We start from the raw sequence: 23,352 nt of genomic DNA, 5'->3' as shown, positions 1-23,352 counted from the left end.
TCTATATATATCTAAATGTCTCTATGATTTGGGCTGGTGAATCGCTGGACTACAAGTGTAAATATACTCCAACGTGGAGCAGATTTTGTTTGTGGATTTTCACGTTTGCTTTGTTTAAAGCAACAGGCGCAATAAAGCCTTATTTAATTTCACCTTAAAACCAGTCTCCATTGCATACCTCTGCACACATCTCTTACAATGCCCTTGTGCTTTTACATTGTCTAAATGCTAGTTTGAATAATTCTCCCTCTGTACTAACATCTGAATCTCAACCCCCCACTTCCTCTCTACCTAATCTGATGCCTGATATATTCTGGTATATTCCTAAAGTATGGGGATGCTGACTCTTCAATGCCATACATGTTTATTGTTTGTCTTTCCGTGTCTAAATGCCCCTTGAAAACCCTATTTGAAATTTGCTCCATTATTTTTTTGACAGAAACGTTTACACATTATAAGGAAAGGAAGGTGGGTCCTTTCTTCCATGTACTAACAAAGGAGGGACCTGTATGTAGAGATGGGATTTCTTTTTTTTTTTGTTAATTCAGATCCGCCTCGAATCCGGCAGTTCCTTTGATCCGTAAATTTCTGCAAATCACTCTCCAAAAGTGAAATCCGCAATTGCGGATTTTTTTTTGAGAAGCAATGAAAAATCCATTCTGGGACAGATTTTTCACATTCCGTAAACGGATTCTGAATCCATAGTCTACAGATATATGAGAAACACATATGCCTCTGATAAAATAGGAGCCCACCAAAGCGATACGCTAATGCCTATGCAAAGTATATTTAAATGAATCCTATCCCACATTTCCTAAAAGGATTTTCATACCAAATATATAGAGTTGATAATAAGCCTAAGGCACCAACCTAATGACTGGAATAGTGTCAGACCCAACAGGAATAGAGCCAAAAACCACCACTTTTCTAGGCCACAGCAGTAGCAGCAGCAGCTAAACCAGCTGATGGGTATGATCACTGTCACATCCTAGTTTTGAGCTGCTCCCTGCTAACACATGTATTAGCGTATCACAGGTATCTCAGGTGTGCTCTTTTTCATCATGTGTATTCTGACCCACCTTATAATATCAAGTAAAGATGCTGTTTATTTATTTATATACATTTTTATTGTACTACCTTGCACACTTGATCCAGCAGTGATGGTTAACCCCTGAAAATTTGCATAGACACACCAGGCTAGATGCATTACCATTGATTGCACTAGCTATTTAAAGATAGTGATTAGAATGACACTCCACACTCCTGACGAAGCCGACGCTATCACGCGGGATAGCTTTCTGCCACACGGAGCGCTTTGGAGAGGAGCCGCAGGCTGCCGGGTTGCCACCGGAGTGAAACCGGATCTGACCCCAGACTCGCGGAGACGCGACAGAGCAGGGGCAGGAGACAGAGATCTATCGGTGGCTGTGGGACGGTGAGCTGGTGTGCTGAGAGGTCTCTCCTGTACACTACTGTAGTGTGACATGTCCGTTTTTAATTTATATATTTTAAGTGCACAATTTTTGCATTTAGATTAAACTTTTAAACCTGGTTGATCTGTGATATGTAGCTTTTCCTCTCTCTCTGCATTGGGGCCATAGTACTGGGGCTGCTTTTCCTCTGATGACGTTGAGCTGACACACATCTACCCTGGATAGACTGCCAAAGCCTTTACTACACATTGCTGTTGAAATTCTTAAATTTTGTAAGTAGGCCATCTATATGAGCCAAGATTGGAGCTGACACTTGTTCACTCTGCATTACTCCTGCACTTAGATTCTCTGTTTTTTTTTTTCCTCTATGCAACTTAGATTCTCTGTGTTTTTGTTTTTGTTTTCCTCTATGCTCCCCTGGAATCTGTGAATCGGTTGCAGAAGATTGTATTATTGTATTTTCAGAAGGTCTTTGTGCATAATCTCTCAACTGTCATTTACTGTAATTTTATTTAAAAAAAGGTCATTTTAAAAATACTTTATAGTCATCTGAAGGCTTTAGGGGAAAAAGTGGTGGTTTACATTTAAATATATGGGATATTATATCATACGAAAGAAAGGGGAATAAGGTATGGGTTACATTACCTTTAGGTTTGAATACACACTAGCACACGAGCACCGCCTATCATTACTGCGCAGTATGGCAACCAATGCTAAAACTCATTTTTTTTTCGGTCGTGACGCACCCGCGAGTCACCTGCAACCAGCCGAAAAAATATCGGGAAATCATATGTAATCCTTGAGAACCCGGCGAATGTAAATTATGCTATATTTGGACTGTACTTATCCTTATTGTAGTTCATAGAGGAAGGAATTTATGATGTAATGACAATAAATCAATACGTATTATATTTGTAGCCATGCGTAAAATTGGTGTACATATCTCTTTCTCATGCTGGCAGTAAACCTGGTAAGTATGCAGGATTGCCAGTAACAATCATGGAGGTTTGCCCTTAAACCCTGTTGAGGTGTCATATGTCCCAAAGTAAGTGACAACATGCTGTGTGTCCACGATTAGTGACACAGAGGGTGTCTGTTTTCTGGAGGTGATATAAGACACAGAACTGCCTAAAGTTAGCAGTTCAGTTCAGTTTGTGTTTTGACTCTGTTCAGGAGAGTCATGTGGAGGTCTGCAACAGTGTTGCAGTGTGTGATGCAATAGCTGTGAGTCTGTGCAGCTCAAGAGAGATAAGCTGGTGAATCTCCCTGAGGGGAGAGGTGGAAAGCAACTCCATTAGGAGGAGAAGGAACCTTCCTATTGGAGTGCAGCAGAGAGATGAGCAGCTGGACTGACCACTATGAGGGGCAGCCTGCCCATAAAAATGTCAATAAAGATGCCCAAGTTCAACAAACCCTTTCTGTGTGGGAGTGAAGTTCTTGCACTGGAGGAGGCACCACAGAGGAGGTCCTCATCAGACCCATCTTCCTGCGGACGCAGAGATCCTGATGAAGTGGAGGCTCTGCACTGGATATAGGTAGGATTCAAAGCACACTACCTCAGCGCCTGTCTTGCTGATATCCCCACTAACATCATGCGGGAGACTCAGGAGTCCTGTAGCCAACAGGTGCACCACCAGACACAACCATGTAATGGGGACCGGTTAGACCACAGGGGCCAATCTGAGATTGGGTGGGTCAAGGGGGGTCCAGAAAAAATGTTACATATTATTCACATATACATTTTTTGTAGTCAAAATAAGTATTTATTTTACATTCTGCATGTTCTAAGCTGTTTTTCCACCACCTGCATTAATTATAAACATTGTAAAAAGGTAGACTTTAAGAAAAATAACATTCTGGTAATGATAAAGACCTAACCAATTTTGCATTTAAATGGGAAACCACCCCCAATTTTGACAGCTGAGTGGGAGTAATTATATAGAAAATTGTTGTTAAACGAGTAATCTAGCTATAATGCCCAAAGCATAATCTGAAAAAGATCTTCTCAAATCTTATAATGTTACTGTTCCTTTTGAAAAAAAAAAAAAAAACAGCATCAGATGACAATAATTTAATTCCCTACAGGCACAACACATTAGATATAAAGCGGTGTCTACACATATCCAGTGTACTTGGCAGAAAGCTTACTGCGTGTGCTCTTGGGCAAAAGTAGCAAATTGCCATAAAAATAATTTCTCTGGAGGAAAGCAAATTCCATAAAACATTCTTCAAAGTGTATTGTATTAAAATATGTGCATTCTTAAGGTATTCCTCATAATTTTTCTAGGGTGGTGTGAGGAGATCCCCCCAGCACTTAACTGCACTATTCTCAGCTCCAGAAACCATCTAGAAAAATGATGTATTTACTGCTTATTTTCCCTTTTTGGAAATCAATAATGCTGCCGCTCAGCCTCACTCACTCAAGCCATGACATTGTCGCTTTCTCTTGGATGACCCTGGCAGCCATTTAAATTTGTTGCTTCATTTTACCTGCAAACACAGCGCTACATTTTGGAGACTGCCATTTAAATTGCAATTGAGTCTTGGCATGCGTGTTACATGTTTAACCTCTTCTAATTCATTGTACTTCACCTTCATGGCATGACCTTTTATTTTTATTTTCATGACAACAAGCAGTGGTACCTTTTATGTATTTATGGTTATTTTTCTGTAATAGTCTAGGTTGAAAGGTATTTACTTTAGGAACTTTGTTGTATATTACTGCACCCCATAGACAGCAAGATATAAATCTGTATGATTTAAAATAATATAATAAGATATGTAGCGCACTTTCCCCCACCCCCTGGGAGATGTGTGGCTACGGTGTATATGGTGCGGTGCAATACCTGTGGCTCACAGGAAACCTGAGCCTCCGCTGCTGGGAACCTAGGTGTACCTGAGTTGGTGATCGGTAGCGCCTCCACCTGTACAGGATTCCGCTGTGTGGAATTACCCCGTTACAGGACACATAAACAATACACAATGGTATAATTAGAACAAGTTTACTGATGGCATAAGAATGATTATAAACCACATGCAATAGTGCCATAACTGTAACACTGGCCTTGCAGGGCCGAAACCCCTCACCGTGCATCCCCAATACCGTGTCCATACCCCGGTGGGGTTTACCCCAATATAATGAGGTGCTCCTGGCACTGAACCGTCCCAGTGTCCCCCAAAGAGCTAACCCACTCAAATGTTTGAGACAGCGCTGCCCCACTAAAGTGTTGAGTTGGTGCACTCGTGAGTTGGGTACCTGCTGGGTGCTCCCACACCTGGGCGCGCAGATCGTAACGATGGAATCCACGGATCTGGAGTGAGGAACCGCTACGCCTCTGCCTCTACGTTGGGTGGTGTCCCACCTGGACGGTGTCACCATGAAGAATGTCATTTGCTGTAGGTCGTGGTCTGGTCCCAGACCACCTAACACCAGGGCGCAGCCGCATCCTGTCTGTGTCCCTATCTCTGGTGCTACAAGGGCAGTGTCCCTAATGACTGGGCCTGTCCCTGCAGCAACCACAAGCTGAAAGGGGAGTCAGGGCCTAGCTGGGGCCTAAAAGGGGTTATCTGGCCTAGTGCAGCTGCCACTGACACCTACACACATAACCTACCCCTTCCTTGTCCCAGCTCCGACTGCTGGCGTGGTCTCAGCGTGCAAAATGTATCTAATGGAAGCAGGGAGAATGCTACAGCCCTATTGGCTGGTTTTTGCCATGTGTCTTAAAGCCTCTATGCATCATGGGGCTTTTTGGGTGTAATGGCCGCCGCTTGTGCTATACTGCGCATGCACGACCGCACACAAAATGGTGGCGCCCTGCTAAGGGAGTCGCCGGCAGTCCGATCGCAAGCTCCAATTGCCCGCAGACCTCCTCGCTCACTCCCCATCCTCCACTGGGAGGCCACTGCCGCAGCAGAAGGTAAAGGGAGGAAGGGGAACTGGGTCACAATCTCCCCCTGGTGAAAAGACCACCGTCCCTGCTTGGGAACAGCGTAACACATAACTGTACACACAATGAGTTATATAATAAAAATACGGTACAGGTATATAACTTAACACATTGCAATGCTCTACATTAAATTTTACATTTGAGTGAACATTACAATAATTGAGTGTATTTTACTCTGAGACACTGCTGAGCCTCATAGTGGGGTGCCCCAAATGAATAGTAGACTACCTGGTTGGGAGGGTACCTCATTCTGTGGCTTTAGCGAAGCTCTTGTTCTACTCCCTCTGGGGAGTAATGTACATAATCCTGAGGCTCATCCTCTTCCTATTGAGGGTATAAATGTCTCTGAAAAGTCTCTTTGAGGCGTGAAGCATGGGCTTCTAGGATCTAGAGGTTGGCTCGTTGGAGCCGCCCTAGTATGCGTTGTTCGTCAGGGTCCTTTACCCATAGCTCCTCCGGGAGGTGCCTTATGACTTTGAGGTCCCCTTTGAGAGGGTGCCTCCATAGGATCTTCTACTGTGTGGTGGATGGTTTCTTTGCTAGCTTCCACTTGTTCCGGTTCACTGTAGAATGGTGTAGTCGGTATCTCTGTCTCGCTGTCTCCCACTCGCGGGATAGGGAGAAGATGTTTACGGTGCCAGACTTCAACATCCCCATCTTTTATGCGGTAGACGGGAGGCCCAGCACCTGTGATTCAACTTCAGAGACCCAATCGCGCCAGCGTTCGGCCAGCTTGTGTTTGCCGGGGATTCCTAGATTGCGGAGGACAACGGTGTCTCCAGGACGGATCTCCCGATGATGGACCTTATGGTCGTAGCGCCTTTTGTTATTGGCATTCAGATGGGCGGAAGCTTTCTCTGCTAGCTGGTAGGCTTGTTTCAGGCTTTCTTGGAGCCGCTATACATATCTGAAGTGCGTCATGTTGGGTACCCCGTCAGATGTATATCCACAGGAAGCCATGCTTCTCGCCCAAACGTTAAGTAAGGAGTAAACCCCGTAGATTTGTGATGGGTGCAATTATCGGCGTGCACCAGAGACTCCACATGCGTACTCCACTCTCTTTTCTGAGACCCTTTTAGAGTGCCAAGCATGTCCAGGAGGGTCCGGTTGAACGTTTCCAGCAGAGCATCTCCCGCCGGGTGGTAAGGGGTAGTTTGGGACTTGGTGATATTTAACAGGCTAAGTAACTCCTTGATGAGGGTACTTTCAAAGTCCTGGCCTTGATCCGAATGCAGACGATTGGGCAGCCCGTAATGGATAAAGTACCTTTCAAATCGTATTTTGGCCACCGTGATGGCCTTTTGGCCCTGAGTCCTGCTTTGTGCTCGATGATGGTATAAAGGGATACCACATCACATGTTACCCAGATGAGATTGGTATCCCAAGTGAGTTCTTTGATAATATTCAGCACATGAGTGGTATCCCTAAGATAGGAACGGATCTTTACTACATATCTCTGTAAGATGTAATCAAGAAACTGTGATAAGTTGGATGTGAGGGAACCGATCCCCGAAATGATCAGTCTCCCCGGAGGTTTGATGGGGTCTTTATGGACCTTGGGGATGAAATAGAATACTGGTATTCTAGGTTCTTCTACTAATATGAAGTCTAACTCCTTTTTAGTGATTACTTCATCCTCCAAGCCCCTATTGGCCATCAATACTAGTTCATTTTTGACTGTTCTGTTGGATTCTTACTTAGTTTACTATAAGTGGCGACATCACTGAGAATTCTATGAGACTCTTCTTTATAGTAACTGGTGTCCATAATGACTAGTCCTCCCCCCTTATCAGCTGCTTTGATTACAATTGCCTTATTATCTGATAGAGTGCGAACGGCTTCTTGCTCATCTTTCGTTAGATTGTGTTTATTACTCCTAAAGTTTTCCCCCAAGGATTCAAGGTCTCCCATCACCATATCAGTGAACGTGGTGATAAAGTTACCTTTACTGGCCCTAGGATAAAATGTAGAGGCATTTTTGAACGGAGTCAAACGTGATGGATTGGTATTGTTACTATTTGAACTTGTCATTATAGATGCTCTACTCACAGCATCACGAATGAAGTATTTCTTCAACGTGAGCCTTCGTACAAATTTATGAACATCTACATAAAGTTCAAACATATTGGGGCCACGTACTGGTGCAAACTTAAGACCTTTCTCTAGGACTGTGGTCTCAACTTCTGTCAATTTGTGTTTGCTCAAGTTAAAGATACTAGTCTTATTATTTACCAACTGCGTCCTATGAATAGGTGATCTATCTCTATAGTGTCTAAAAATTTGTTCTCCCTCTTCTTCACTTTTTTCTGAGGACTTCTTAAAGGTCTCTCATTACTCTGGTGTTTACTTTTGTTTCTATTTTTATTTTTGAAACTCCCTGTAGACCTTTCTTGTTGGGATTTCTGTTTGTTTTTCTCCTGAACTACATCGCTGTAGCTCTGATCCTTATTTTCCTCAATAACAGATGGGACTAATTCAATATTGGTAACAATGTTCTCATTGGTGGAGACACTTTTAGCTCTTTTCCAATTTCTCTGTTTGCACTCGTCATAATCCTTTTTGTCCCTACTAAATTTCTTTTGTTTAGTTTTGTGTGTATATTCCTTGTGTTTCATGTTTTTTCCCCTTTTCCTTTTACCCCCCCACCACCCCTCACTTTGTGACATGCCCATTTGTGATACTGGTTTCTGCAAACACATTTGATTTATTTCTGGTTCGTTTTATTATTAAATGTTTATTCTGCATTACAACTGTTTTCATCATTTAGCTATTAGACAGTGAGTGCTGGTACTTACGTAGATTTGTCCATACAATATTAGGTTCACTTCAAGTAGTGATCGAACAGTTATTAATTTCCTTGACCTCACCTTGTACGTAGAAGATGGGGTGGTGCATACTAAAACGTATCACAAAGAGGTTGACGCCAACACGTACCTATTGGCGTCTAGCCATCACCACTCCATTGATTGATAATATCCCACAAGGTCAGGCATTACGAATAAAAAGGAACTGTTCCCAGAAGCATATTTATGACCAACAAATATGTGAATTAAAAGACAAATTTAGGGAGCGTGATTATAATCCGTTTAAGGTCAATAAAGCTATTGCAAGGGTTAATAATGTAGATAGAACTGCACTAGTTAGTATGGATAAGAAAAATAAAAAAGATAAAGAGGGAGAATTTATACCCGTTATCACTAGATATAATAGTATGGCTGCTGAGATAATGAAAACTTTTAAAAAACATTGGGGAATTCTCCAGCGAGATCCCATTTTGAAATCTGTACTACCATCTCATCCGCAAATTGTGTATAAGAAGGCTAGGAACCTAAAAGACTCTCTAGCACCTAGTTGTCCCTTAGGTGGACCCAAACAGGGTAACAGTACATGATTGGGTGATTTGAAAGGATACTTTACATGCGGCAAGTGTATTGGGTGTAATTACAGCAAAAAGGGTGACAAGTTCCATTCCACAGTCACCAACAAAACTTATATAATTAACACCTTCATTAGCTGTAGAAGTACGTATTGTGTCTACTTATTACAATGTCCCTGCGGTCTCCAATACGTGGGGAGAACAGGGAGACCCCTCAAACGTAGGCTAGCCGAGCACGTGTACAATATTAAAAGAGGGTTTGTAAATCACAGTGTCTCTAACCATTTGAAAATAGTTCACGGCCAAAACCTTGAAGGATTAACATGTAAGGGGATAGAGTGCCCTAAAATTAACTGGAGGGGAGGTGACAGACTTAGGAATTTGTCCAGAAGGGAAAGCTTCTGGATATATACACTAAGGACACTGACACCTAAAGGCTTAAATATAGAGTTCGATCGAGCCTCCTTCCTAAGGGATTAAAAATCACTCTTTATCCCCTATGCATTTAATATCTTTATTAACTATTTGTTCCATTATACAAGCCAATGAATCCCAGAGTTAATCTCTTTTGACTTGTAGTAATGTATAGCATCTGTATTAATGAATTCTATTGTGTTTTAATATGTTTTGTCATATGTATATGTAATGTAATTTGACACCAAGGGGTTAATTACTTCTTGGAGGTATAAATAGGGCATATCGCCAGTAGCTCCTTATCCTTTGAAAATGTGACATCCCCACGTCACGAAACGCGTTAGGGGGGGAGGAGTTCTAGAGGCACCGTCTGCAGAGGAGGTTCCCAGTTGTTTGAACGGCACTCAGGCAGTGACGTCAGCGGGACCAGCGCCAGAACACACCAGGGAGGGCGAAGAGAGTCCTGGGCACTGAGTTGCTGCTGAGAGGAGCCATACAGCTGTACTTGATTTGTGGCAAGCAAAGGGACACCTTAGCAAGCTGCGGACGGCATCCTAGTATTGCACGTGTTACTGCATCCATATGTGCGTTTATATTTGGCTGTTTTTATATATTTTAATAAATTGTTTTGTACTTTCCACACTATCTTGCTGTATTCTCTCCTTATCATGCCTTCCGAATATCTACTTGGGAGAGGCTAAAGAAGAGGAGGATTGAGAAGATTCGCGTGGGATTCGTGATCACAGCAAGGAAGAGGTTAAAGCACAGATCCTCTCTACTGAAAGTTACAAGATATATCTTGTAAGTAGTTTCACTGTGGTCGTACTGTCCTGTATGTATCTGTCCAGATATACTGCGCAATTTGTGTTTTTTCTTTAACCCTTTATTAGGGGGGTGTAGGAGGACATGTGCAGAGGTACACAATGGAGACTGTTGTAAGGTGAAATTATAACAAGGGTTTATTGTGCCTGTCGCTTAAAACACAGCAAAAAATCAACATAAGCGAAATAGTGAGCCAAACAAAGAAAACCTATCTCTGCTTTGGAGACTATCTACACATGTAGCTCAGCCCTCTCTGACTGGGTTGGTTAGCTAAGCTATTGACCAGCCCCAAATCATGGAGACATTTATCAATACACCGACATAGATAATAGTCTTATACGAAAAAGTCTTATCTGTTAGCTGGGCTGCTGTAGGGGAAGCTGCTCTGCTCTCCTGGAACCGCACCCTTGTGTGCACAGAAAATGTCAGGCTCCAAGTTTAGAATCTTGTCCCCTTTGTCTTGTGGTCAGCTTGTCGCTCAAGACATCTGGCCTTCCTTGGTTCAGCCCTATTGTGGACTAAGGAATCTCTGCTCTGTTTCCAAAGTTCAGCTCAGGTGTGAGCTAAGGAGTCTCTCTTCCTGTCTCAAAAGACAGGCTTTTCTAAGCAATCTAATCAGGCAGGTGGTGTTAGTTAATTGCCTACCAGCAGTTAACCACCACACTGCTGGATTAGAGGCACATTTGTGAACAAGGATAAGTCCCCGGTTACAGGGGGACTAATGAATTCAACTGCAATCGTCATTTTGGTTGGGAACATCATTTGGACATTTAAAGGACTGTACTGTATGGACACTTTCTATTGTATTAAGCGCCAGGTATCCCATATGGTTTTTGTATGAGTTTTGTGTGTAGGTTGAAGAGATAACCTGCACTGTGGGACAACTTAGGCTGCTTTATTTGTTTATTTTTTAGTCATCACGTTCACTTGATATTGTATGTGCACTTTATTATATTGTAGGCGTAATTAAGTATGCACACTATTTAATTTAAGGCACATTTTTTAGCATTAGCTCTTTATAGGTTAAGCGCTGTAGTTTTGGTGTATTAGTTAGTTATTTACAAACCTGGAATAATGTCACATCAGCAGGAAAGACACAAAATGGACCCTAAGAATAGTGATGTTGGGAAACTATACAAGGGAAGGGATACCACAATGGGAAAGGAGGAGGGAACAACAAAATAAGGGGGTCTCTCTCTCTCATATTCCTAGATTTTGCAAAGGCTTTTGATACTGCTGATCATGTTATCTTGCTAAACAAACTCCAGTGCTCTGGAATAAGGAAGGATGCTTTAAACTGGTTTCATTCCTACATATCAGGTAGATCTCAACATGTGTCCATCCCAGGCTCTAACTCCAACCCCTTGGCCATCACCTGCGGTGTCCTGCAAGGCTCTGTTCTGTGGCCCCTGCTCTTCTCAGTGTTCATTAATGATCTTCCTACAGCTTGTAAAGGAGCCTCAATACCCATGTATGCAGATGACACAATATTATGCACACAGCCATAGCCTCTCTGACCTTGAATACATACTTCAATCTGACTTTTTGAGACTTGAAAATTGGATTTCCCAAAACAAACTGATTTAAAAACACTGACAAGACTGTAACAATGGTATTTTGGACCAAGGCTAAATTCCTAAAGCTTCCAATGACTGAGCTCCAGATCAGAACAAACGCTAAAACCACCCTAATTCCTATTACTAGTTTTAAATACTTGGGCATATGGTATGACTCGCATTTAACATTCGGGATGCACATTGATACCCTGACATCCAAAACCTATGCCAAACTAGGTGTACTTTACAGGAAGAAATCCTCCCTAAGTCTGCTGGTCAGAAAGCGTATTGCACAGCAGATGCAAATGCCAAATATTGACTATGGGGATATCTATTATACGGCTCGGCACCCCAAACCCACCTTAGCAAACTTGATACTTGATGCTGATGAGGATGCCCTTCATGATGGCAGGGGTAAGTAGAAAGTTTTATTTACTTATTTATGCTGGCTGGCTAATGTTTTATTTTATAATGGGCAAATGAGCTATTATCTATATCTGGATAATAGTTATTTTGCTGATTATTGTACTGTATGTGTTGGGGGGGAAGGTGGGTGTATTTATTTCAATGTATTGCACATTTTTTTTTGCCACAGGATTGGTACAGCAGGCCAGCGGGGACCCGTGTGGACCACCTGAGGGCCCCAAGACACCAGTGGGGACCACCTAAGGACTCCTGGACACCCACAGGGACCACCGGAGGATCCCCGGACACCCGAGGGAACCACCCAAGGGCCTCTAGACACCCACAGGGACCACCTGAGGACACCCGCGGCCTCTGGTATCAATCATGTGGGAGTAGAGGAGGTGGGTATTAGTGTTTATTGTGGGTTTCGGGGGTGGGTGAAGGGGATTTTTGGTCCTTGGTGGGTAGCGGGAGGTTAGCTGCTAAGGTAATGAAGTTGCATGTAAATGCATTTTTATTGCATGGGATTCATGCCGGGGGTCTCCGGTGCTGATATTAATGGATATCAGCTCCAGAGACTCTCGGCATGAACCCGATGCAGAAAAAAAGTATTTTTTTTCTAAGTCCTGTCTCGCCACCTCTCAGCAGCTTCTCACCAGCCTCAGGCCAACTTTTCCTGGCATGATTATTGTGGGAGAAACTCGCCATTCTAGAGCCACGATAGGCCTCGATAATCTAATCACGGCTACTAGAATCGCACGAGTTTCAGAACCTGCCGATAAGTGGCTTATCACCCGGCGATCTTTTTTGACGGCAGAAAAATTTGACGATTCATTCTTTTATCGCCACTTATTGAGGCTTACATAATCGCAGTAGGCTTTTTGGCCGATGAGTGCTCGATAAGTGGCTTATGAACGCTTATAGCATAGGCCCCATAGTGTTAAAGCTGACATGTCAAAAATCATCCAAATCTTAGTGGAAATCTCCAAATTAATTCGTCTATTTTTGCATTATTAGTGCGGGCAAGGATTAAATCCCTTGCATTAAGTTTTACACCAGACTTCGGGAAATAGCTGCACTGATTTCTAATGAACTATTTATACCCCAGAGGATTTTTTCTTCAGTTTAATTACAGCTGTGAAGAGAATGCAATGTAACTGAAAAGAGACGATCTACATGATGAATACATGACCCTTTTCATTGGCTGATAATTTAAAATGCAAATTTTTAAGGTCATTTGCAAGTACACTGTGATAATGACGAGACTAAGGTTATAGCCTGATATCTAGTTACTAGAAAAAAGTCTCACATCAGGCCGAGAAGTGGCAAACAGAATATAGCTCTATTATTTGAAAACTTAAATCTGACATACTGTTCAATAAAGATCTGTTCTATGGGATGGTATGAAACACACACAATAACTTTGGTTATTAAGTATAATTTAAAATAGTAATTCTCCCGGAAATCTATAATTGGTAACTCACCAGAGTAGCAAAAAGATGATAAAGGATAAAGTAAATTGCAACCACTGGTGCCCACATATGTCCCACGGCATTAAGAGTTTGATCCATGACATCCACCCATCCTTCCTGTGTCAGAATCTGAAACATTGACATAAATGCCTGCAAGGAAGAAAAAACAAGTGTTAAAACCACCTCCACATTAAGATACGCTTTCCAAGACAATTACAGTAGTGATTCCCATTTGAGATATGTAACCGTTATGTATATATTGCTATGTATACATGTATGTTTATATAAACCTGATTTTTTTTAAATTCACCAGCTACAGTATATCAGTAAATTCATGTTCTCTGTTATCACGCGTGTGCAACGTAATTATGCTTATCAGAATGCATCTCTCTATAGTGTCCCAGAACATATTTATAATCTTCATAATCTCTATGTGCTTTTCCTGATAAAGCGTATCTTAAAATTGTATTAGATATATTTGTTCCGGAGAAGTGTACAGTAGATTTGCTGTAAATTGTGATGCATTTAAATGTACCGATATCTTGATAGAATCAATTATAAAAGGCCTGTGAGATTTTGAAAGCTTTGTACGCTATAATTTAATCTATGGAGAACTTTTGTGTTTGTTCATTATATGGTATCATGACAATAAGAAATGCATCAAGATATAGACCTCCTAAACCTCCATCTCTTACTCAGCTAATGTTATTGTCCATATACACGTACCTAAACATCCATCACTCATACTAGATCACTTCTGAAAAAGTAGCTCCACTGGTGTTGGAAATGGAAAAAGATGTATATTGCACTGGTAAGGTTTTTCTTTAAAGGACTTCTGAAGTTTTAATGGAGCTATGCCACATAATTACATTGCAGCAAAAGGTGAAACATAATTTTCAGTGCTCTGTCTCCATTTTTGAAACATAAACAATGTATATTTGCATGCAGTACGTAGAATAATTTGGGGTCTATTTATCAGTACTGTACAAGAATATTGTGTCATCAAAATAATGTTTTAATCCTGCATCTGTATTTGTCTATTTTATACTCTGTGCACCAGCTAGTGCAATGGAAATAATTAGGTCCAGATTCACTAAGCGTTCTCTCTATCCCTTTTGTAGCTAATCCCTCTGCCGCCTTAAACCTTTCTCACCGACTGCCCTACACCTCTGGAATGCCTTTCCCCTCAATATCCGACTAGCACCCTCTCTATCCAATTTTAGGAACCACCTTAAAACACATCTGCTAAAGGAAGCATATGAGCAGCTCCATTGCTGATAATTTACACCTCATACATAAACCTTGGCCCCTTGCAGATGCACTTACCAGAACACCCTCCTGCTGTCTCTGTACATTCTTCCTACCAACCAATTAGATTGTAAGCTCTTCTGAGCAGGAACTCCATTTCCAAAATGTTACTTTTATGTCTGAGGCTCTTCTTCCCATTATGTGTTATTTATATTATTTGTTATTTATATGATTTTCACTTGTATTACTGCTGTGAAGCACTACAGTAGAGGCAACTCTTATTCGAACAAAAACCAGTGGCAATTCCCCCCAAAAAACAGGAAACACCCAGGTACATTCTGAATACATGCCTTAAACTTTCCTTAAACTAGCCCCAGCATTTCTGCATTGATTAATGGCCTATCAGATTAACAGCGGGGGTCCCTGGCAGTCCCATTCAAACTGAATTGGACTGCCAGGGATCCCTGCTGTGTTAATCCTATGGGTCGTTAGTCAATGCAGAAATGCCTTAAACGTGCCTCAAACTAGCCCAGAACATACCCAGCACATACCCAGCACATACCCAGAATGTAACCCGGCTAGTTTACGGCAAATGTTAGAATAAACGTTGCCTCTACTGTATGTACATTAATGGCGCTATATCTTACTATATATTTGTGAAATCATTGTATGTATGTCTCCCTGTCTGTGGTGTGTTCCCTGTCCCTAGCAGCAATCTCATTGGTCCCTTGGCCCGCCCGCCCGCGCACACCTCTCATTGGCCTCACACACTCACACCACTGCTTCAGGCCCCCTTGGCCCGCCCCCGCACACCTCTCATTGGCCTCACACACTCACACCACTGCTTCATGCCCCCTAGCAGCTCACCTTCCCCCCTCCCGGTGGCCGTCACTCTCCCCCGTCACCCGGACCGCAGCTCACCTTTCCCCCTCCCGGTGGCCGTCACTCTCCCCCATCAGCCGGACAGGCCCCGCACCTTCCCCCCTCCCGGTGGCCGTCACTCTCCCCCATCACCCGGACAGGCCCCGTACCTTCCCCCCTCCCGGTGGCCGTCACTCTCCCCCGTCACCCGGACCGCAGCTCACCTTCCCCCCTCCCGGTGGCCGTCACTCTCCCCCATCAGCCGGACAGGCCCCGCACCTTCCCCCCTCCCGGTGGCCGTCACTCTCCCCCGTCACACGGACAGGCCCTGCACCTTCCCTGCTGCACATTTCCCGGTGACTCGCGCTCACAGGTGCAGAGAGGGGGCGCGTGCGCAGTGCTCCACGGACGGGAGGAGGGAGAGCAGAGAAGGGCAAGGCGCGCGATAATCGGAGGAGCCCGGGAGAGAGGAGCGCTGCTGTGAGTCCTGTAACATGGGAGGGGGCTTTGTGTGTGCGTGGGGAGAGGGGGGGACAGTGTGTGTGAGACACCGTGTGTGTGGGGGGGAGGGACAGTGTGTGTGTGGGGGAGGGGGGGACAGTGTGGGGGAGGGGGGGACAGTGTGGGGGAGGGGGGGACAGTGTGTGTGGGTGAGGGGGGGGCAGTGTGTGTGTGGGGGAGGAGGGGACACAGTGTGTGTGGGGGAGGGGGGGACAGTGTGTGTGGGGGAGGGGTGGGACAGTGTGTGGGGAATGGGGGACAGTGTGTGTGTGTGTGTGTGTGAGGGGGGGGAACAGTGTGTGTGTGTGGGGGGGGGGGGCAGTGTGTGTGTGGGGGAGGGGAGGACACAGTGTGTGTGGGGGAGGGGGGGACAGTGTGTGTGTTTGTGAGGGGGGGGACAGTGTGTGGGGGATGGGGGACAGTGTGTGTGTGTGTGTGAGGGGGGGAACAGTGTGTGTGTGTGGGGGGGGGGGACAGAGTGTGGGGGGGGAGAGGGGGGGACAGTGTGTGGGGGGGGAGAGGGGGGGACTGTGTGTGTGGGACACCGTGTGTGTGGGGGGGAAGGACAGTGTGTGTGTGGGGGAGGGGGGGCAGTGTGTGTGGGGGGGGGGCAGTGTGTGTGTGGGGGGGGACAGTGTGTATGGGGGGGAGGGGGGGCAGTGTGTGTGTGGGGGAGGGGGGGACAGTGTGTGTGTGTGTGTTGGGGGGGGGCAGTGTGTGGGGGAGGGGGGACAGTTTGTGTGTGGGGGGAGGGACAGTGTGACTCCCGGGCAACGCCGGGTCTCTCAGCTAGTAAATAAATACATAAATACATACATACTAGGGCAAACTGCTCCCTTTATGTAGCGCTGCCGCTTGCCCAGGCTCTTCCTGACACAGCCTTCTAAGGTTAGTTTTGTATAAAAGGGGGACAAACACGTGTACAGTATACACACAAAGGACACTCAGCCCTCAACCTTCAGCGGTTTATTTCTCCATCAGTGACACAACACATATTTAAACACTGTAAATCAAAATAAACTCATAAAAATAACATCTAATCCTGTCAGGAGACTAACTCACATGCATATCCCTACCTGCAATATTGGTTGGCTAAGCCAGTTACCAACTTAAAAATAACATACAGATAGAATAACATTAAATCCTTAACTGTGATGGGTACAGCGCCCCATTAGATCCTCAGATGATTCAGTATGTGAAGGGGGCATTCTCCCCGAACTGGATGCAGGGGAGCTGCGATACTCCCAGCCTCCAGGCTCTAGGTGAGAGATTGAAAAAGCAACCCTCTCTGCTCTAAATACCTGTTCTGGTAATTAGGACAGCAGGTGAGGGAAATCAGCACCATTAATCTCTGGCCTGGAGTTTCTATCCCACAGTCTCAGCAAATGTGAAACTGTGGAATGGATAATTTTTCCCTTTTTTCCACTTTCTGCCTTAAAATCGGACAGACCACTGCCTAATATTCTGGGACTATGTCACAATACATACTGTGATACAATCACTGTCCCTGTATAGGCTGGAGTGTTGCAGATTGTATACTTTCCAGCCTATAGGGAGTTAATTTCCACTAGAGAAGCTAGTTCAGCTGCAGCTAATCAGGTTGGACTCCTGAATCAACAGGAGCTTAAAAAGTCACGAGTAACTACACTGAGAGGGACTGCTTTTCCTCTGTGAAGGAGAACAGAGAGAAAGTGCTCCCCAGCTAAGGAAGATGGATGATACAGTCCCCTAGGCTCACTGGACGGTGGGCACGGAGCCTGCTTGGACTGCCTGGGTTTTTAACCCCAGGAAGAAGGAAGGATGCGAGACTGCACTGAAGCAGGGGATGTCCTGTCCTTAACATTGGACTTACAGAGGAGAGATTCTCTGAGCTCTCGTGGGGCTGAGATCCCCTAAGAATGAAGGATGCGAAACAGCACTGAAGCGGGAATGTCCGGTCCATAAAGATGGAACTACAGAGGAGGGATTCTCTGAACTTTCACAGGGTCCAGAGGGAATTACCTGGAGCCCCAACAGAAACAGATAAGAGAAACACTATATTGCTGTGTGCAGAGACTGTGTATGTTTAGATATAGTATTACCTGTTTTGGGGCAGTAACCAGCTTAGCTGGCCACCCAGTTAGTGAGGGCTGAAGCTGCAGGTGTAGCTAGAGTGGGTGTTGTTTTTATGATTTGTTTTGACGCAAAGGGACGGTGGGCCTGTTAGTGTATAATTTAACCCTGTAAATAAACCCTGTGTAGAGAAATACAATGTGTCCAGCCTTATTCTGGGACTTAAAGATACTGCAACGTGATTTGGGCATTACAATACATACATACATACTAAGCTGTGTTAAATCAGTAAAAAATAATGCTATGTTAACCAAAACAGGAACATGTGCTTTTTTCCCTCGGTTAAGACATGAATCACTAGTTATTTCTAAGTAGCATGTACAGTACTGTACTGTATGTGTGCTAATTTAACTGAATTTATTTATAATAGGATACACAGTATGTTTGCTAATACTCTATATGCAAAACAAGGCCACAATAAATGAGAACTATTTCCTCTTTTCCTGCGTATGCACAGATATTAGTTATATTTATTAGTCATGTTTCTTCTTTGATCATAGGAAGAACTTAGACTAATGGAGTAGTTTATTTTACATATCTTACATGCGTCTTTCTGGTAGTAAGTACATATAGTGATTTTCAGTGACGATACTGAATACATTTTTGTATTTTTCTTACTACTGTATGTCATAATCGCTTTTGATGAATTATTGATCATTTTGGGGATTGCTGGGTGTTCTTAAAAGTTAAAACAAAGCTACATTTCTCCAGTAACAACGCATCTTCTGTAAAAGTGCAAATTTGCTTTTAATGCCATGTCATGATTTAAATAGTTGAATATTTGAAATAAGATGTAACATCACAGAGTTCACAGAGAGGTAATGCAAAGGAACAAATCTAGAAAATCATAAAATATATGAAAAATGAACTAATTCCCACCCAAAAATACTATAAACAGGAAGAATGAGCAATATATAATCCAAAAAATACCAAGATACGAAATAAATGTCCAAAAGGTATATTGAATCCAAAACAACATTGCAGTAAGATCATAGTACAAGACTCAAATGATCACAATAGTATACATATAATGTGTATATAGAAAAATCTAATACATGTAATATCAAAATGCAATATAAAGGTAAAAAAAACCTTACAACAAATAATGAAAGAATGACAGACTGACATTCAGGTTAATGAGACTCAACATTTCGGGCCAAAACTGCCCTTCTTGATAAAGTCTTATACTAAGACCTAACTGCAATGTTATATTTGATTCAATACAACGTTTGAACATTTATTTAGTGTCTTTGTATTTTTTGGATTGTTGATTGTTCATTTTTCCTTATTTATATGATTTTAAAAGTTTCCACCGCATTATTTCCCAGCCTTAACCAGAGCAATGGGCCAATTATGATTTAGGTCCTAATTATTTAATTTGCATTCAATTTGATATAATATGTGTAAAAATGAATACCAAACTTTTAACATGCGTAAAGAATCTTAACACAACATTCACTTCTTTTGTGAATATGGTATTACCTATCAAACACATATGATTAAGTTAAATCCACATTAATTACGCTGCTGTCATTATTAAATCTAGGCCTTAGGGAGAACTTGAACTACACTCCGCCTTTCTACACTGGCCATAATGTTTCGTCTTTTCTTGGTTAAAACCCTCCAACAGGTCTACAGTGGCACATACCAAATGTGAGAAATGGGATCGGTTTCTTACACTTGACACCTGGAGAATTAACAAAAACAAACAAACAAAAACTTCTTTGTGCATAAATATAGTAATTATTTTAATGAGTTTGTAAGATTTAGAACGGTTCAGAACAATTCCTAAGAAATACCAACTCATTAGATTAGAACTCTCTACCTAATGCTTGCATGTAACCCCTGAATAAATTATAAAGCATTCAGCGACTAAAAATGTTTATATTAGATAACCAGCATTATAATCACCATAAAATCGTCCAGCTGGTAATAAGTCACTATCCCAATTGTTGATCAAATTCCCAGTTAGAATATGTTTCTGTAACAGATACTGTCAGGTCAGAAATATTTGATAAACCCCCCAATACATTTAAGAAGAATAGATGCCATAGTTCAAAATGATTGTGTGTTTTACACTGAGCAATCTTTCTTCCAGAACAAGATATTTTTAGTTGAAAGGTACACTTTCTTCAGTTTATGTTAAAATGAATCTGAAATGCGCCCATCAAACTGACAGAGCCAACAGCTGTGAAAATGAGACCTTGAGATTCATGCAAATGTGAGCTTTTCTGAATTAATTTACTTTATAAAGCAGATTGTCAAGTTTCTTAGAGTATTTAGGTTCTAGTACTTAATTAGCTATTTTGTGATACCACTGAAGAAAAATATATACTTCTCTTAAAAAAAAAGGAATGGTATCAGTTTTAATCTTATTCTACCAAGAGAGAAAACATGATACTTTTCTGATACAAAGAACAAACAGAGAAATAAACATTAAAAAAAATATTCATAAAACACACCAAGGTGAACATATTTTGAATGAAAAATAAAATAAATAAAAGCACATTTTAAATTCTAATATATACCGTAAATATAACTTACTTTTTGAAAGCTTTTCTATCATCTAATATTATTATAATGTATTTATATTAGGCCAACATATTTTACAGTGCAGTACAATGGGAAGACAATAACAACCAAATCACAACATTGACCCTTTGAGTCACAGAAGACCTTGTCTTACGCCACTTAGCCACATCGTGTACAGATCATTTATTTATTTATAAAATATTTTACCAGGAAGTAATACATTGAGAGTTACCTCTCGTTTTCAAGTATGTCCTGGGCACAGAGTTAAGACAAATAATACATGGTTACAAATACAGTTACATTAATGAGCAGGTTATACATTATATACAAGACATTGCATGCACAGTTAAAGATTATATTATGGGCATATGAAACAGTTACAGACCAGATTAAAATGTGTGACAGACTTAGATTTGAAAGAACTTAAACTGGTGGTGGATGTGAGAGTCTCTGGTAGGTTGTTCCAGTTTTGGGGTGCACGGTAAGAGAAGGAGGAATGTCCGGATACTTTATTGAGCCTTGGGACCATGAACAGTCTTTTGGAGTCTGATCTCAGATGATAGGTGCTGCATGTGGTAAGGGCGGGGAGCTTGTTCAAGTAGCTGGGTAGCTTGCCCATAAAGAATTTGAAGGCAAGACAGGAAAGGTGAACTTTGCGCCTAGACTCGAGTGATGACCAATCTAGTTCTTTGAGCATTTCGCAGTGATGTGTGTTATAGTTGCATTGGAGAATAAAACGACAAATTGAATTGTAGAGGGTGTCAAGTTAGCTAAGATGTGTTTGAGGTGCTGAACCATATACTATGGCATTAGCATATATACTATGGCATTAGCATCTGCTGTGCGATACGCTTTCTGTCCAGGAGACTTAGGGAGGATTTGTTCTGTAAAGTACCCCTAGTTTGGCATAGATCTTGATTGTCAGGGTATCAATGTGCATCCCGAATGTTAAGTGGGAGTCAAACCATATGCCCAGGTATTTAAAACTAGTGACAGGGGTTAGGGTGGTGTTAGTGTTGGTTCTAATCTGAAGCTCAGTCGCTGGAAGCTTTAAAAATTTAGTCTTGGTCCCAAATACCATTGTTACGGTCTTGTCAGTGTTTAAAAACAGTTTGTTTTGGGAAATCCATTTTTCGAGTCTCAAAAAGTCAGACTGAAGATTGTGTTGAATGTCATACAGGTAGGGTGACCAGGAAGAAAACATAGGTTGAGGATACTCGCTTTCTATTCCAATCGCATTCAGATAATGATCTCTTGCTAGAAAACAAGCCTATGACATACAGCGTACGTCTTGGGCACTGAACAGGCTAAAGCAAAATGTTTTTAAAGGATAGGAGGCAAGGAGTCCCCAGAGCAGAAACACACATGTTTTATCTCCAGGGAACCCTTGGCTCCTGAGATACTTATTGGTAAAGGTAGCGCGTTGCAGTCCCCTCTAGGAGAAACAAAATGGCGGTTAAACCACCCGAATTAAACATCATCTGACATAGCTTTCTATTGCCCTGTGTGACATTGGGCATTTATATACCAGGAAGTTCCTGGGCTTTAAATAAAAATGAGCTACTCCCAACCCCTGCCAAAGCATGGTATTCTGTTCCATGTGTTCCAGAACCCTGTCTGTTCCTGTGCCCTGTTCCCTGAATACTAGTCCTGTCCTTGGTTCCTGTGTCTGAGTCTTGTTCCAGGTTCCTGTTTGTCTGCAGCTCTAGCTGTTTTACCTATCCTTCTGCCTGTGGATTCCCTGTTGGCAACCCCAGCCTGTGATCTCCAACATTGCATCTCTGCTGCCTGCCTTGACTTCTGCCTGCATCCCGACTACAAGAGCTCTAACAGGACTCTGTCCCCTGGCTCCGGTCGGTGATGATGTACTACCTTAGCTCTGCAGGTCTGCTTCCTATCGGAGACGAGCATTGTTATACTTCACCGGTAAATATCTCAGGAACTAGAATTAAAGCTCCAGTGACCCCCTGTTTGCCATCTTGGTAATAAAAAAGGGAGCTGGGGCAGAGGAAACTGTGGCTTTATGATGCACAGGTTAAAGGTGGATATTGCTGCAATAAAACATTGTGTTATATAAAATTGGGATTGCAGAGTTATTTTTTCAGAATTCTGCCATATTTACTGAGAACTCACATTAGTGAGTTGTGAGCTTCAATCTCGACCATATACACCAAAAATGTGGTAACGGCGTTAAATAATGACAGTGATACAAATAAGTGTTAACTCAAATAAAAGGAAAGCCTTCAGTCAGCTTTATTTGTTTTATTTGTAGGGTGCTCATATTGTATAATATATATTAATAGGTGCAACTATTGTAATATTATATATTTTTATCAACCATTCTAGGTTGATTAGGGTTATCTTGCCTATACTTATGTAGCCTAGCCTCCCGGCCGCTATTTCTCTGCCTGGACCTTTCCAGTTTAAGTCCTGTTAGGTGCAGGCCGTGGAAGGGTTAATTCCTTCAATAAGGTCTGTGTGTGTTTTGCATCCTTGGATTGTGTCATATGTATCCAAGGGCGGGCCTTAGCAACTACCAGAGAGTGTCAGCCTGAGGGTAGATACTGATTGGTTCATCTATAGAGTGCGATAGCCAATCAGTATTCAACGTGCTCTGTTAAGGGGCAGGGTTACAGTCATCCACCTCAGGTTATAAATTGGGGCACTCTCTTA

At 42.5% G+C, this 23,352-nt stretch overlaps 1 protein-coding gene across 5 annotated transcripts in view; it reads right to left on the bottom strand.

Annotated features, from left to right (window-relative positions):
- The window catches only part of NALCN (sodium leak channel, non-selective), a 617,081-nt gene that overhangs the window by 235,631 nt on the left and 358,098 nt on the right, over positions 1-23,352 (bottom strand). For all 5 annotated transcript variants that reach the window (XM_075590764.1, XM_075590763.1, XM_075590765.1 and 2 more), the window contains one exon: positions 13,438-13,575. In XM_075590764.1, the coding sequence (XP_075446879.1) occupies positions 13,438-13,575 (138 nt within the window). The remainder of the gene's footprint in view (positions 1-13,437; positions 13,576-23,352) is intronic.

Source organism: Ascaphus truei, chromosome 3 (genome assembly GCF_040206685.1).
Source record: "Ascaphus truei isolate aAscTru1 chromosome 3, aAscTru1.hap1, whole genome shotgun sequence".
NCBI classification, from domain to species: domain Eukaryota; kingdom Metazoa; phylum Chordata; class Amphibia; order Anura; family Ascaphidae; genus Ascaphus; species Ascaphus truei.
The sequence above is the reverse complement of the archived record's forward strand: the minus strand, read 5'-3'. Positions and strand labels throughout refer to the sequence as shown.